The sequence below is a fragment of the Amphiprion ocellaris genome, chromosome 4 (assembly GCF_022539595.1).
Source record: "Amphiprion ocellaris isolate individual 3 ecotype Okinawa chromosome 4, ASM2253959v1, whole genome shotgun sequence".
NCBI lineage: Eukaryota > Metazoa > Chordata > Actinopteri > Pomacentridae > Amphiprion > Amphiprion ocellaris.
Genome location: NC_072769.1, coordinates 7,717,468 through 7,730,931, shown reverse-complemented (window position 1 = coordinate 7,730,931; position 13,464 = coordinate 7,717,468). Strand labels below are relative to the sequence as shown.

General features: G+C 39.7%; 1 protein-coding gene across 1 annotated transcript; it reads right to left on the bottom strand.

Annotated features, from left to right (window-relative positions):
- Positions 1 to 380: 380 nt before the first annotated feature.
- Positions 381 to 8,047, bottom strand: LOC111569923 (phospholipid phosphatase 3-like). Its single transcript, XM_023272370.3, has 6 exons — positions 7,594 to 8,047; positions 4,768 to 4,925; positions 4,363 to 4,649; positions 4,214 to 4,271; positions 1,380 to 1,556; positions 381 to 1,281 (listed from the first exon to the last, which is right to left on the bottom strand). Exons 1-6 carry the CDS (start codon positions 7,787 to 7,789, stop codon positions 1,183 to 1,185), a joined length of 975 nt encoding a protein of 324 aa, XP_023128138.2. The 5' UTR covers positions 7,790 to 8,047; the 3' UTR covers positions 381 to 1,182.
- Positions 8,048 to 13,464: the final 5,417 nt, after the last annotated feature.

The window sequence follows — 13,464 nt, the reverse complement described above, 5'->3', positions numbered from 1 at the left end:
AAAATAAGAGCCCTGCACAGCACCTATTAGCAGGCAGCAAAAGTTAGTGACAGCAGCTTCCCTTCAGAGTCAGTAGAGGGCAAACCAAAACGAAAATGGAAGTGAGATTATTCATCATCTGATGATCATTTCCTCCAGATGGATTATTATTGTGATCTATACCTGCTTGATGTGTGACTAAGAAACTACTAGCTAACATTATCAAGGTCATAATATGTCAAAATAGTTGTAAAAATTGCTGTTTTGCCCCCTAGTGGATAAAAACTCGGTTATGAACTACAGGATGTACAGGAACCATCTTTCAAAAGGTGTTTTTTTTTTGGTTTAAATTGTCAAAATCTCTCTATATACAGTTCATATGTCATATAAAGAGACAATGATTTTAAAAAATCACTTTTATTTGTAGTGATCTGTGTGCTCATGGACTGGTAAATAATCTATAAACATACATAGCATTATAAAAAAAAGAACTCTGAGGACTAGTAGCATCCATACTCTTCTATTAATTATGTATTAGATCATTCTCTCAACCACTGGATAAACAACACAAAGATGGACGGATATATGCTATCACATCTACTGGTAAAACACAGGAAAATTAGTGGCTCTGTTGCTATTTGTGCTTTCCTTCAACACCATTCAATGTAATAAAAAAAACAGAAAAAAACAAAATAGCTACACAATATAATCCTTGTTTTATAAAATATATTACATCCTACATACCAAATCATAGGTAATTAATAATACTAACATGAAAATCAAAAAGGTGCTTTTACAGAATCATTGTAAAAAAAAATCTGTATATATTTACAAGCGGTGTAAAGAGTGGTAGTGGTTGGTGTTCAGTCTCACAGGTAGGTGTCACAGATGAAGCTAAGATCAGTCGCAAGGACAAAAGGTTGAGTGCTCAGGCTGCTTACAAAACAAGCTGAGGGATAGTTTTCAACACCTTCTCCCTTCCTTTCTCTCAATTCACACAGTATGTTTTTCTTTTCGAGTCACATTCAGTATCTTGCGATGTCTGCTCCTTCCTTTCTCTCTCATACTCTGTCCAAATACTGAGGTATGTGGTTTGATTTCACAGGAAATAGTCTCACATTCTTCAAAATCTCTTGTCTCTCCAGACCAGACTTCTTCATGCGGCACGTGGGTGTTGATCCGTGCAAAGGGGGGTTGTGACGTTTAGCAGACAGTGTGGTGGGGTGACAGGGGGCTGTCTGGGGTCTCGGCTGAAGACAGATCCGAACTGGAGCTTTTGAACATGGACGAGATGTGGAAGGCCTGAGGAGGGGGAGAAACACAAAACACACAACCTGAGGCTCAAGCAGACTTTGACATGTGGACTGATGCACAACAACAAGCTGGCAAAGTGTACTGACCACCCAGTAAGCAGTGAGAGCTCCCTGTATGTAGCCCGTTATCACATCGGACGGGTGGTGCCTGTAGTCGGAGATGCGGGTCAGGCCTGTGTAGACCGCTAGCAGAACCAGGAAAAACTGCAGCACCGGTCTCAGCAGTCGAGCGCCGCGCCATGTCAGCCGTGCCTGAAGGTAAAACTATACAGGACAGAAACAAATAGGATGATGTTTAGTGCAAGGTTTTGTATTACAGTGGGGTAAAACGACATTTTGATTTGGTGGGCAGTGATTTGTGTGGTGAAGTGGGGTCTCCTTGTTCTGTTTACAGTTTGTTTTGGGGAAAGGAATTTTACTGATGGAAGTGGGGTGCCAAAAGAAGACAGTACAACACTGCGTACAACACTGTAAATGCTTAAATACTGGTCATCCATTCTCGTTAGGGTGCCATACAGGGCAAAAGGTATCGCTTCTTTGATCAGTGACTTGGAAAATCTACACCTTAAAGGCACTTTGTGTCACTTTAACTGAAATTTATCTCCTGCTTTCTTCCAGATTCATGAGATCCAGTATATCAAAGATATAGTAATCAGGGCACTGGTGCAGTTTCCTAGTGGACTTATGTTATAGATCGTGATGAATAATGTTGTTGGTGTTTAATCGTAAATGAATAAGTCTCTCTTTTTTCCAAATCCAAAGAACAGCAAGAATGATTTCATAATTGTTCCTGTATCTGCTTGCTGCTGCTATTGTGACACCACAGTCCATGTGCTAACACAGCTGTGTAAGAATCACATGAGTAACTGAGCTTCCTGAAAACACGCACAATCAGGATAAAGATAGGAATGTAGATGTAGAACTGTGCCCTCCTTTTTTGTTGTATAGTAGTCTGTGTTGAGTTGGTAAGTTTAACAAAAGAGACCTTAAAGAACCTTAAAGATAAATAATGCTGAACATCCTGAAGTGAAAGTAGATGTCCAGATGTTTGCCTCTGGAGCAACAGCTGTCAAAATTCCCCCACCGTGCTTCATTAAAACGCTGAAGGCACAGTACTGTGTGCAGTGATGGAAAGCAACTAAGTACATTTACTTGAGAGCTGTTCCTAAGTACAATATTGAGGTACTTTAGTATTTCAATTTTTTCAAATTTCAGAAGAAAATATTGTAATTTCAATTCTACTACATTCATTAAGCTTTTTTTTAAGATGAAGAGTTCACACAATGGATAATATAACAAGCTTTTAAAAAGCAGCACATTGTTAAAGATAAAACCAGTGTTTCAGCATTTTATGGCTTCCTACAAAAGCAGTGTGTAGTCAGGTGTCTGTGAACAGTTGCACAAAATAGTAATTTTTGCATCTAATCTACTCAATTCAGACAGTTTGATGTAATATTTCACCCCCCAAAAATATGTTTTTTTCAAAGTCCAGACATTGGAAGCAGATTTGTGTATCAGAGCTTTAATTTTTCCTCTTTCCTCCACAATTAAGCATTTTTGAAGTCCTGTAAATAATACTACATTTAAAGTAGTGAAAACCTGCAGCAGCTACAACAGTAACATGCGGCTGACACACTGATGCTTCACTATTAATAATCTAATGATATCATATATAATAAAACATCAGTCAAATGGATTAAACAAGTACTTTGACTACATCTGAATGCAATTTTTTTCTCACGTTTACTTAAGTAGGCCTTGATATGCAGGACTTTACATGGAATGGAGTATTTTTACATTGCCTTACTTAAGCAAATGATCTTAATACTTCTACCACAAGCACAAAATATAGAAAAATAGCAGCTAGTTTCAGTTTTAGTGTATGATGTAAGCAAGTGGCTGTTTTTTTTTTGTTTGCTTGATTTTTTTTACATCTGTTTCAGTGACATACTACAAAGCTGCAGGACATTCAACTAAAATGCTACTGTTAGTTTAAAAGCTCAGTATTTTTCTGTTACAACCCCTCTGCACCCGTGCTGGCCTTGCGGTGGCAGTAAAAGAGTTTTTGGCTCTGTTGTCTTCGTTGTCCACACCTGAGTAAGTGTGGATAAAAGGCAGGCCTGAGTTGGCTTGTCATCACTCTTTACCACTGGAGCTCACCATGCATTTTTATACTTAACCCCCTAGGTTTCCACTCTAAATATTTATAGAAAATAAAACCCCTTCCCATTTTTAGAAACTCTGCTCTTGGTCTCTATGTTTTGCTGCAGCCCTCAAGCCGTAGTCAGGTCATAACATATGTTGATCCTGAGGTTAAAGTCAAAATCCTGTCCAGATCTTTCTGCTACGTAAAATTCACGCTAACTTTCTATCTTCTTGGGTGCTATACAAACTACTGTAGAGAACTATGGAAAAGAAGCACACTGTAATTTCTTAAAGTTGAGCTTTTCAGCTGTAAACATGTCTGAATTCCCGTTGGTGCAGCCCTCAAGTGTGCATACAAATGAGCGCGCACATATTCCACCACTTGCATGCACAAACATAGGCTTTCATATACGCATATAAATGCAGGAGGCTTACACACACACACACACACACACAGGCACACATACACTGTCGCACAATAGAGGAGAGCAGTGAGACAGTGAGGCGAGGTCACACTCCTCCCACAGCCGAACAAAGCAGCCTCTGTGTGTCCCATATCTCCCCTTAGTCCCTCTCCTCTTTCATTCTTTTTTTGCTGCTAACTGGACTGATGATGAGTTCCCGTTTCATTCATTCCCTCTCTGCGTTTTATAGAGTGATGGTAATTGGAAATTGGAATGACAGTCAATTTTATTTGCCAGCGTAAGTGTGCATGTGACAGAGAATATGTGTGAAAAAAAGAGGCACATTTGGTGGATAGAGATGGAGATACTCACCGCTAAATAGAGCATTGTGTACATCGCGAAGGAAGCATGGCCAGAGAAGAAGGACTTCCTAAAAAAAATTGGAGAAGTGTTTAGAATAATGCATAACACATTACATAACACAAATTCATAAAAGCACACACACACACACACACACACACCTGGCTTCCTCCTCTAACCGGTGGTCTGGCTGGCGACAGGTCACAGATGCAACGTAGGTTCCAGGTGTGCAGTTGAGTGATTCATAGGTAACACCGCACACAGACAGGAAGTGCGGTCGCAGTCGCCCCACACTGAGTTTAGCCATGTTGGTCAATGACTGACCAACACAGCAGCCAAACAAGAAGCAGCCAAGCTCCTTGTACAGGCAGGACACATACAGGTTCCTGACGAAGGCCTTGGAGCTGACGCCTCGGAAACGCACCCGGTAACACTCCCCGAGGGCGATCTAGAGGTGGGCAAGCAGGCAGAATCACCGTATTAAATTCTCATAACGAGCCGGGGCACGTTGTACCATCAATAAGAAAGGATGGACTGCTATGACAGGAATGATGACGAGTACTCACTGTGAGGCCGGTGATGATGATGCCACCTGCGATGAGTAGTTCATCTGGTATGGCTTCTCTGTGCAGGTAAGGATAGGTGATGCTGGGGTCCCCACATATGAAGCCACGTCTGTAAGGGCTCACTGCCTTGAGCTCACATGCAAAGAACGGGATGGAAGCTGCATGGGAGGAGGAATAGACCAGTTAGACTAAGAAAGACATCATTTGGTACCACAGGAATTGCTAATAACTGGAGATAATAGATGAGAGGAGAAAAGAGGAGCGAAGCCACTGAAAACATGCTTGTCTGTCTGTTGCTCAAGCTCTTATTGTGACATTCTGTGTCAGCCATATGCGCTGTCTACGATGGGGTATCATTTGGGACACCAGCAGTTCCAAAGCAAACCAAAATGGAACTTCTTATGACACTTTACTGGTCTGCAAATGTTTGCTTTTTAGCCATTGTGGCTCGAGGGATGGCAATGTTGGTCGCTCAGGCTGTTGGTCTTTGGTCCAGACCAAAATGTCTCAACACGTTTGGCATTAAACACCCACTTGTGGTTGTCCGAGAATGAATCCAAACCACTCTGACAATTCCATCACCCTCAGCGTCACAGAGCTGCTGGATGTAGGCCCATCTTGCTCTTATTGAACAAAGTAAAGTCAAATTTTGCAAGTTTTAAATGTTGCTATACAAGCACTTAGCCTTAAATGGGTAAAATAAGTTCTTGCATAGCAAAATTACAGTGCAGAAATACAACATAGCCCAAAACTGGCAACATGGTGGATTTTAACTCCAGCGTTTAATGCTTGGCAGCTACGGACACATATCCAAAGCAGTGATGTTCAGCTCTCGGCGCTGGCGCCCTCGACTTTTCATCTGTGTCACCCACCAAGAGACACATTCCGCATCCTCGTAATCACAGATGAAAGTAATAAGGTCAGAGCAGAAATTCAAAGCTATTAAAAAACATGTGGTGAATATGACTTGGGGGATTGAGGAGAGGAGAAAAGGTCAAACAAGAAATAGTTTTACAGGACAAACAAGGGTGGGAACCCCGAGTTTTTCTCTGGTAGGAATGCACAGGGTCACAACAACACTTGTTCCACCGGGACCAGAAGAAACCCAGAGAGGCAGCAGCAGAAAGCTCCCATTTCCTGGCTGAATACAGGCCGAATCCACAGAGACTGGAAGCAGAAGAGAGTAGCAAGAGCTCAACAAAGACCCAGTTTGAACTGCGCATGTGTGCATTTCTGTTGATGAGGAGAGAAAGGAGGAGGAGGAGGGGGTTGGGGCTTGTTTGTGACTCCAGTTCAACTCTTCCCAACAAAACAAAGAGTAAATGCTGCAGCAGACCAGAGCCAGAACCAGCCTCACACGGTCTCTGTTTGTCTCTGGATGTCCTCCCCTCCACTCTCTCTTTCTGTCTCTGTCCTGCATGCCTGCACACACAGAGAAGACAGACGGGTGGGGATGAGACAGACAGACAGACAGACGGACAAAGAAACAGGGACTTCTTGCAGGGCTCCCTCCCTTTCCCCACATAACCAGTCTGTTGTCAATGCAGGCAACTTCTCCTGTCCAGCTTTTTCCAATTAGCCGACATTACATAACCACCATCCTGCTGTATACTGGGACCATAAGCAGGGAGGGTCTTCAGAATCATGGGCACACACACACACACACACACACACACACACACACACACGCATAGCCCACACATACATGCAAATCCAGCACTCGTGGATTGTACATTTATTTATTTATTCAAAACTGAATTCCCCCCGGCCCGACTCTACCCTGAGAACTGGAGGGTTGTCATGGAAACTGTACAGTTCCCTGGGCAATGCATGAACCAGCTGGTACGGAGACCTCAAGAGCGCGCATGAGCGGAAAAAAGATTAGATACATGTAGAGGGAGAGAGTTTCTTTCTGTTCATTTGGGGTTTTTTTCCCATCGTGATGCCTGAATGTCTTTGTTGACTACATTTTTTAAAAAAAGGGATGGAAATAAAGCGGAACAGAACTCAACAGGAGTGAAGTTAACTCTTACTAGGAATGAATAACAAGTGCATAGAGGATTTCAACAGCTGTCTACAAAGTTTTTAAAAATACATATATATGAGCACTGTATAAAAACTAAACTGCTGGGCATAACAGTTACATTTATTGTTAATTAATAATTTCATTTGTTTGAAGCAATTTTAACTGTTTGAAGCAAGAGTGCATGAAAGATAAAATTTGATTGTCTTGAATGGCAAAGAAAAGAAGTCTAACAAGTGATAAGCTGCATTCTGATAATATTTAGCATTTTAGCATTAATGATTCACCACTTGTTACATTTTACAAACTGCACATGTAAATACATACACAAGAAAATGAGAGAAAATCAGTGTAAGTAATAGGATAATGTGTCTAAGTGCATACTCCCACTAGTTTGAATGGACAAGATATCAGAAACACAGTATATTGAAGTCAATTCTTGCTCACGCACTAATAAACTAAAATATAAAATGCATTACTGTTATTGGTAATTAAGATGCCTGAAATGTAAAATACACCCACAATAATGGTGTCAGATTGTTTTCACCACGAAGCAAGAAAACATGAAATAGATGTAATTAATTATCACAAAGAGCAAAAGTAAATCCTAACAACCGATGAGCTAGAGTTTGACAATGCTGACCATTTTTACCTATCAATTCTTGAACACACGGTAATACACTAAATTATATAATGTATGCAACTGCTATTTTGTTGCAATGCATGATTTTGTGCGGGTCCATTTTAAAAGTGTAATAAAGTACAATTTAAAGAGCAGCATCCAAAAGTAGTGTAATATTTACCAAGGAAGAGACAGAGGAGGTCTAAGCCCACCAGAAGTTTTCTTTTGGATAAAGCCGGTCCGCTGATCTCTATGAGTTTCTTCCCACTGCCGCTCTCCATCCCGGACAGGCTGCTCTTGTTGTCCGTCAGTTTGAGCTGGAGCTCCGCGCTGGAGACGTGCGCACCGGCGCTCTGCGGTCCAAATTTATCCAACATGACGACTGGCTGCGGGCTGAAGGACTCACTGGCATCAGAAAGTTAAAGAAGCTCCCCTTCAGCTTTTGCTCATGTGCGGAGCTGAACGGAAACTGGGAGTAAATCCACAAGTTGCCACAGTTTTTAATGTGCTCCCTACGGCACGTGCTGATGCGTCAAAGTCAAGACAGTCTTTTTACGCATATTTAATGGCATCACCGGAGGCTGCAGGACTCGTCCCGGCTCGTTCCAGGGAATCCGTCACCTTGAAGATATGCAGGAAGTTTGCGAAACTCTGGGATAAAATCTCTCTCTCTCTCTCTCTCTCTCTCTCTCTCTCTCTCTCTCTCTCTCTCTCTCTCTCTCTCTCTCTCTCTCTCTCTCTCCCTCTCTCTCTCTCTCTCTCTTTAAATAAATTCCATTATTTAAAAAAAAAAAAAAAAAAAAAAAGCAAACGCATCAGGCTTGGTGGTTACATGGATGCAGCCTGGGAGGATTTTTGTTCCATCTATATGAACTTTCATCTATATTTTCATGACATCTTTGGCATCCATCACAACTAGAATTCTCCAAACAATGATCACACTCTCGTTCACATCAATGGACAATTTAGAATCACCAGTTAACCTCAGCACGTTTTTGGACTGCGGGAGGAAGCTGGAGAACCCGGAGAAAACCCACACATGCACAGGGAGAACATGCAAACTCCATGCAGAAAGATCCCAGGAAGGCGGGGATGCGAACTAGGGATCTTCTGCAAGGTGAAAGTGCTAACCACCAAGCCATTGTGCAGCCCATTTAATAAACCAGAAAACCAAAAATCTATTTACTGTGATCTATAGATAAGTTAGAGTTTCTCCTTTCTATTTGATACTCTCTTAGAATTAGGAGAGCCTCAAGAAACTCTGGGGATAATTAAGAAACCTTGTTTGCTCTAGGAGCTTCTTGGAGGAACCTTTAAGAGATCAGTTCAAGAAAGAAGTTGCTTCAGGAACCTTTGATAGCTCAAAAAGGGATTTTTCTGTTCCACAAAGTACATTTTGGAAAAATAAGCAACTGGAGATGTTAATGCAATTTCTAGCCATTGGTATATTATATTTAGGCAAAATGAAATCTTATCTGACTTTCTGAGACTGAACAGTAAAGCCTAAATGTAAAAGATAAAGTCGCATTTTAAATTTCAGAACATCTGTACTACTGTGTAATATTTTTTAAATATTGTTTGCGTTTAAAAAAAATCACTATAGTAATACTACAAATAAAAATAATAGTAATAAAGAGTTACAAATGGAAGAACAAACCCAACTAAATGGCTCTCCCAGAATCTTTCTAAAGGGGATCCTCAAGTAATCTGTGCTGCAGGGGTTTGTCTAGGAACCATTTTAAACTCAAATGCAATCATGGGAGCTCCAAACGGTTCCTCGAGGCTCTACAACTTCCAAGAGTGTAGGCCAATAATGCAATTACGTGCTTTTTTTTTTTTTTTTAAACAATGCATTGCAAATGCAATTTCCAAAAATATCACCACAAAAGAACCTGAAAGAACCATAAAAAAAATGGACCATTTTAAAAATTGTTCTTTGCGGACCCATTTGGTTCTGTTTTGAAAATAAAACTTTGTCACATAGAAGCTGCAGTATTTCTGGGTTGCTACCATTACAAGACATTTAATATTAGCGTTCTGGACCGTTAGTCAGACGGAACAACAAATAACAAGATGTCAGGTTTGGATTTGGGAAAGTTGTGACTGGCATTTCTTACTGTTTTCTGATGTTTAATGATTAATCAGTAATAAAAATAATCGTTGGATGCAGCTCTAATTTTATGCTGTTACCTGCTACCAAAATAACAAAAGTACATTATATAACCTCATGAAGTATGTCAACATGCTTCTTCAATTGGCACTTTGAACAACCAGAGATCCTTCAGGAGAACAATTTAAGAACCATTATTTTTCGAAGTGTATGTTGTAATTTCATTATATTTGCCTCTTTCAGATAAACTAGAAAAACAAGAAAGTAACAGCATTGTAAATTCGCTTATGCATTCTTAATAAGTTGTTAATATAAACCCTCCGCAGCCGTTTTTAGAACTGATCTATGAAGGTTTCATTAATGATTCACTGACTATTAATGATAACAATCAATATTTAATGAAGGAGGTTTGTCTAATCCTTTGTTGCCATTAGATGACAGGACTAGAAGCTAACAGCTAAGTAAGCAGTCAGTTAGCTTAGCTTAGCAAAAAGACTGGAAACAGGGGAAAACACTTAGCCTGGAGCTGTCCAAAGGTAACACAATGCATTATAAAAATCCAATAAAAATCCAAAATAAGCTATGTGGTGTTTGTTTCATTTTGTTTGTACAAAAACTAAAGTGAGAAAACAACTATCTGACTGTTTTGTGCTGGTAGTTTAAGTGTTTGCGTCTTGGTTGGAGTGTCCAATGACAGCCTTTTACAATGTAATAGGAAGAGGCATGTAGAGAGCAAACTAGTTTACCTTGGACATGGCAGACATTGATGGTTTTTGTAGTTTGTGTTTGCAATGTCTTTTTGAGGGTTGATAGCTCATTTTCAGCATATTTACATTCATATACAATATAAGGTGTCAATTAACACAAAAAGTAGTGTTACTGTATCTGACAAACAAGAAAAGTGCAGACAAGTTCCAAAGCTACAGTATAGCTGCCAATTTAAGACCAAGATGAACTTAACTTAAAGCCAACGCGGTAGTAAGGATAGTAGTTGTTGTTTTGTCCTACAGTGGACAAAGAGACGCAATGACAAAAGTGCTAACACATAGATTATATGTGCCTCTAATACAAAATCTCCGATACTGTATCATTAGCCTGGAAGATAATTGTGAATATTTTCTTTTCTTTGTGGTATTTTGCATATATTTTGATGATCATAACACAATGACTTAATCGCCATGTGAGAAAAGTTCACCTCATATCTGTACAAGTTCTTTCATTTGACCAAGTCATGCAGCCAAAAAAAATGACATGTACACTGCACAGGGGGCAGCAAAAGCACTGCAAGGGAGGGTTTGATTTGTCTGCTGATAGTCAGCAGTTTTGGCTTTCGTCTCTAGACGTGGAGGAAAATAGAGAAGCAGCATAAGACAGAGAGAGAGAGAGAGGGATATGTCTCTACATGTAAAGTGAAAACAGAAACAGTGACTTCCCTGTGAGAAAACCCAGAACAAAACAGTGGTGTCAAAATGGCCAACACGTAATCCTGACCTCAGAAAATCCAATATGAATTTAGTGGGTGGGTGAGTGGGTGGGTTGCGCGTGCGCATGTGCGTGTGTGTGTGTGTGTGTGTGTGTGTGTGTGTGTGTCCATATACTACTGTCAGGTCTAAAATCTGTTTACACAGTCACATGATGGCAGTGTGTCTTCTTTATGAGGGACAATAAGCAAGTCACAGTAAATCAGTCAAGTTTAAGGTGAAGCCATTTTTAAGGTTAAGGTACAAGTTAGAAGCACATCCCAAGGAAATGAATGTTGTAAATCAATGTGATGTCTGCTCTAGTCGCAGATACACGACTGTGTACGTCTGTATGATGGAATAATTACATTTTAGTTTGTCTGCATTTCTTAATTACATCTGTGTGGCACCGCCGATGTAATTTAGAAAGAGTTTTCTCAGACCATTGCTTTTCCACCTTTCATCAGAGGAAGTGACATAGACTATTACTCAGCGAGATCCTGTAATGTGTCATAAGGAGGAACCCAATCTTTTAATCATTTCGCACTCATGCTTCCTTACTGAAAATGATGAAATGCCGGAGTACGTTGTAAGATTCACTACGACATCTTTTTCGTAACACAGTTGTTGCATTAGGTATGAATTCGTACAGCTCACACTCACATGGAAAAAGGAAAAAAAATCACTCAGCACTTGGGATTCAGGACTATGGACTGAAAAGTGTGTAATAAAATTAGGCTTGTTTTAAGCAAATAATGGAAACTTTTGAGGAAATAATTTGTGTGTAATTATTCCTGGTGATGTGTCTGTATTTGTAAATGTGTGGTAAGTTTCATTAAGGAACAGAAGACATGGGTTTTTTGCCCTATTGGAGCATATGACATTCTACAAGCTACTCGTAATGCTAAATTTCTCATTTTCTCTGTTTCAGGCTGACTTCCCCATCTCTCTCTATCACTCCCACGCAGAAACAGCCCCCATTCTTTTTCCCAACACACTTCTCAGTTGTCATTCCTCATGATATTATATTTACAGAAACACTTCTTTTCTCTTTCTTCTCCTGTATAAGGTTAGATTATGTCACATGGCAGCACTAAAAGTAGCGGGAGAAGTCAAACTTCCTTGTGTATTCTAATATTGTAGAAAATATCTCAGTGGTTTTACAGACCTGCAACAACGAAGGTTCTTGACCCAGACCAAACTCTCTAAAAAGATTTTAGAAATCCCCGGGAAAACCTCAACATAGAGGGAGAAAACGTGAAAAAAACCAAGAGAGGTCCCTCAGAAGGAAAAATGAAATAAAAACAGACTGTGCAGGGATAGCTAACAGCTGGAACGAAGAATTCAAACAAATGCAGTGAATTAAATGATAAATGAAGGTATGGTAAATATAAACACATGCTTAATGAGTGACTCAGCCAAAGTCCAGATTTAAATCCCACAGAACATCTGTAACCAAAGGACAGTAGTTCACAGATGCTTTATGGTCAAGTTAAAAAGCTGAAGAGGATCTTCTTGAAAACATGAAATCAGCTGTTATTTGTGCAAAGCCTCTAGAGGCCTTCAAAAAAACACTTGAAGCTGCTCAGAGAGGCGTACATATGACACACTGGAATTATTCTTTTTTGAATGAGTCATTTCAGTTTTTGACTTTTTAACCAACACTACCGTTCAAAAGTTTGGGGTCACCCAGACAATTTCATGTTTTCCATGAAAACTCACACTTTTATCCATGTGCTAACATAATTGCACAAGGGTTTTCTAATCATCAGTTAGCCTTTCAACACCATTAGCTAACACAATGTAGCATTAGAACACAGGAGTGATGGTTGCTGGAAATGTTCCTCTGTACCCCTATGGAGATATTCCATTAAAATCAGCTGTTTCCAGCTAGAATAGTCATTTACCACATTAACTATGTCTAGACTGGATTTCTGATCCATTTAACGTTATCTTCATTGAAAAAATGCTTTTCTTTCAAAAAATAAGGACATTTCAAGTGACCCGAAACTTCTGAATGGTAGTGTACATGAGAAAAAAAATCTTAAACCATGTTTGTTTGTTTTTGTCATTTGGTTATTTAATGTAGGTTGATGGAAAATACATTGTATCCCTATAAATCTGCAACACAGTAAAGTGTGCAAAAACAGGAAAGAATCTGGATGTTTTTACTACAGTCATTCTACTGCCAGGAGACTGTTGTAAAAGAGATTCTTAACCTCAGTGGGATTTTTCCTGGTTGAATCAAGGCATTTGGGGCAATATTAGAAGACATTAAAGTACATTATTTACTTGGAGAGGAGCTTTAAAAAAAATCATCAATTAATTCGCCAAGAAGCTCCAAGAAAAAGTTTATTGAAAAGCATAAGAAAAGCGGGTACAGGGAAATGTCCAAGTCACTGAATATCCCTTGGAGTACAATGAAGTCCATCATTAAAAATGCAAAGGAATTTAACACATTTAGCAAGTTATCCTCAAAAAC

Bases quoted from the DNA above. Each gene is read 5' to 3' on its own strand.
- LOC111569923 (XM_023272370.3), bottom strand. From the start codon at position 7,789: ATGTTGGATAAATTTGGACCGCAGAGCGCCGGTGCGCACGTCTCCAGC. The intron at 4,926-7,593 runs GTAAATATTACA...CCTCCCATGCAG, and splicing joins CCTCCTCTGTCTCTTCCTTG to CTTCCATCCCGTTCTTTGCA. The intron at 4,650-4,767 runs GTGAGTACTCGT...GCCCACCTCTAG, and splicing joins TCATCATCACCGGCCTCACA to ATCGCCCTCGGGGAGTGTTA.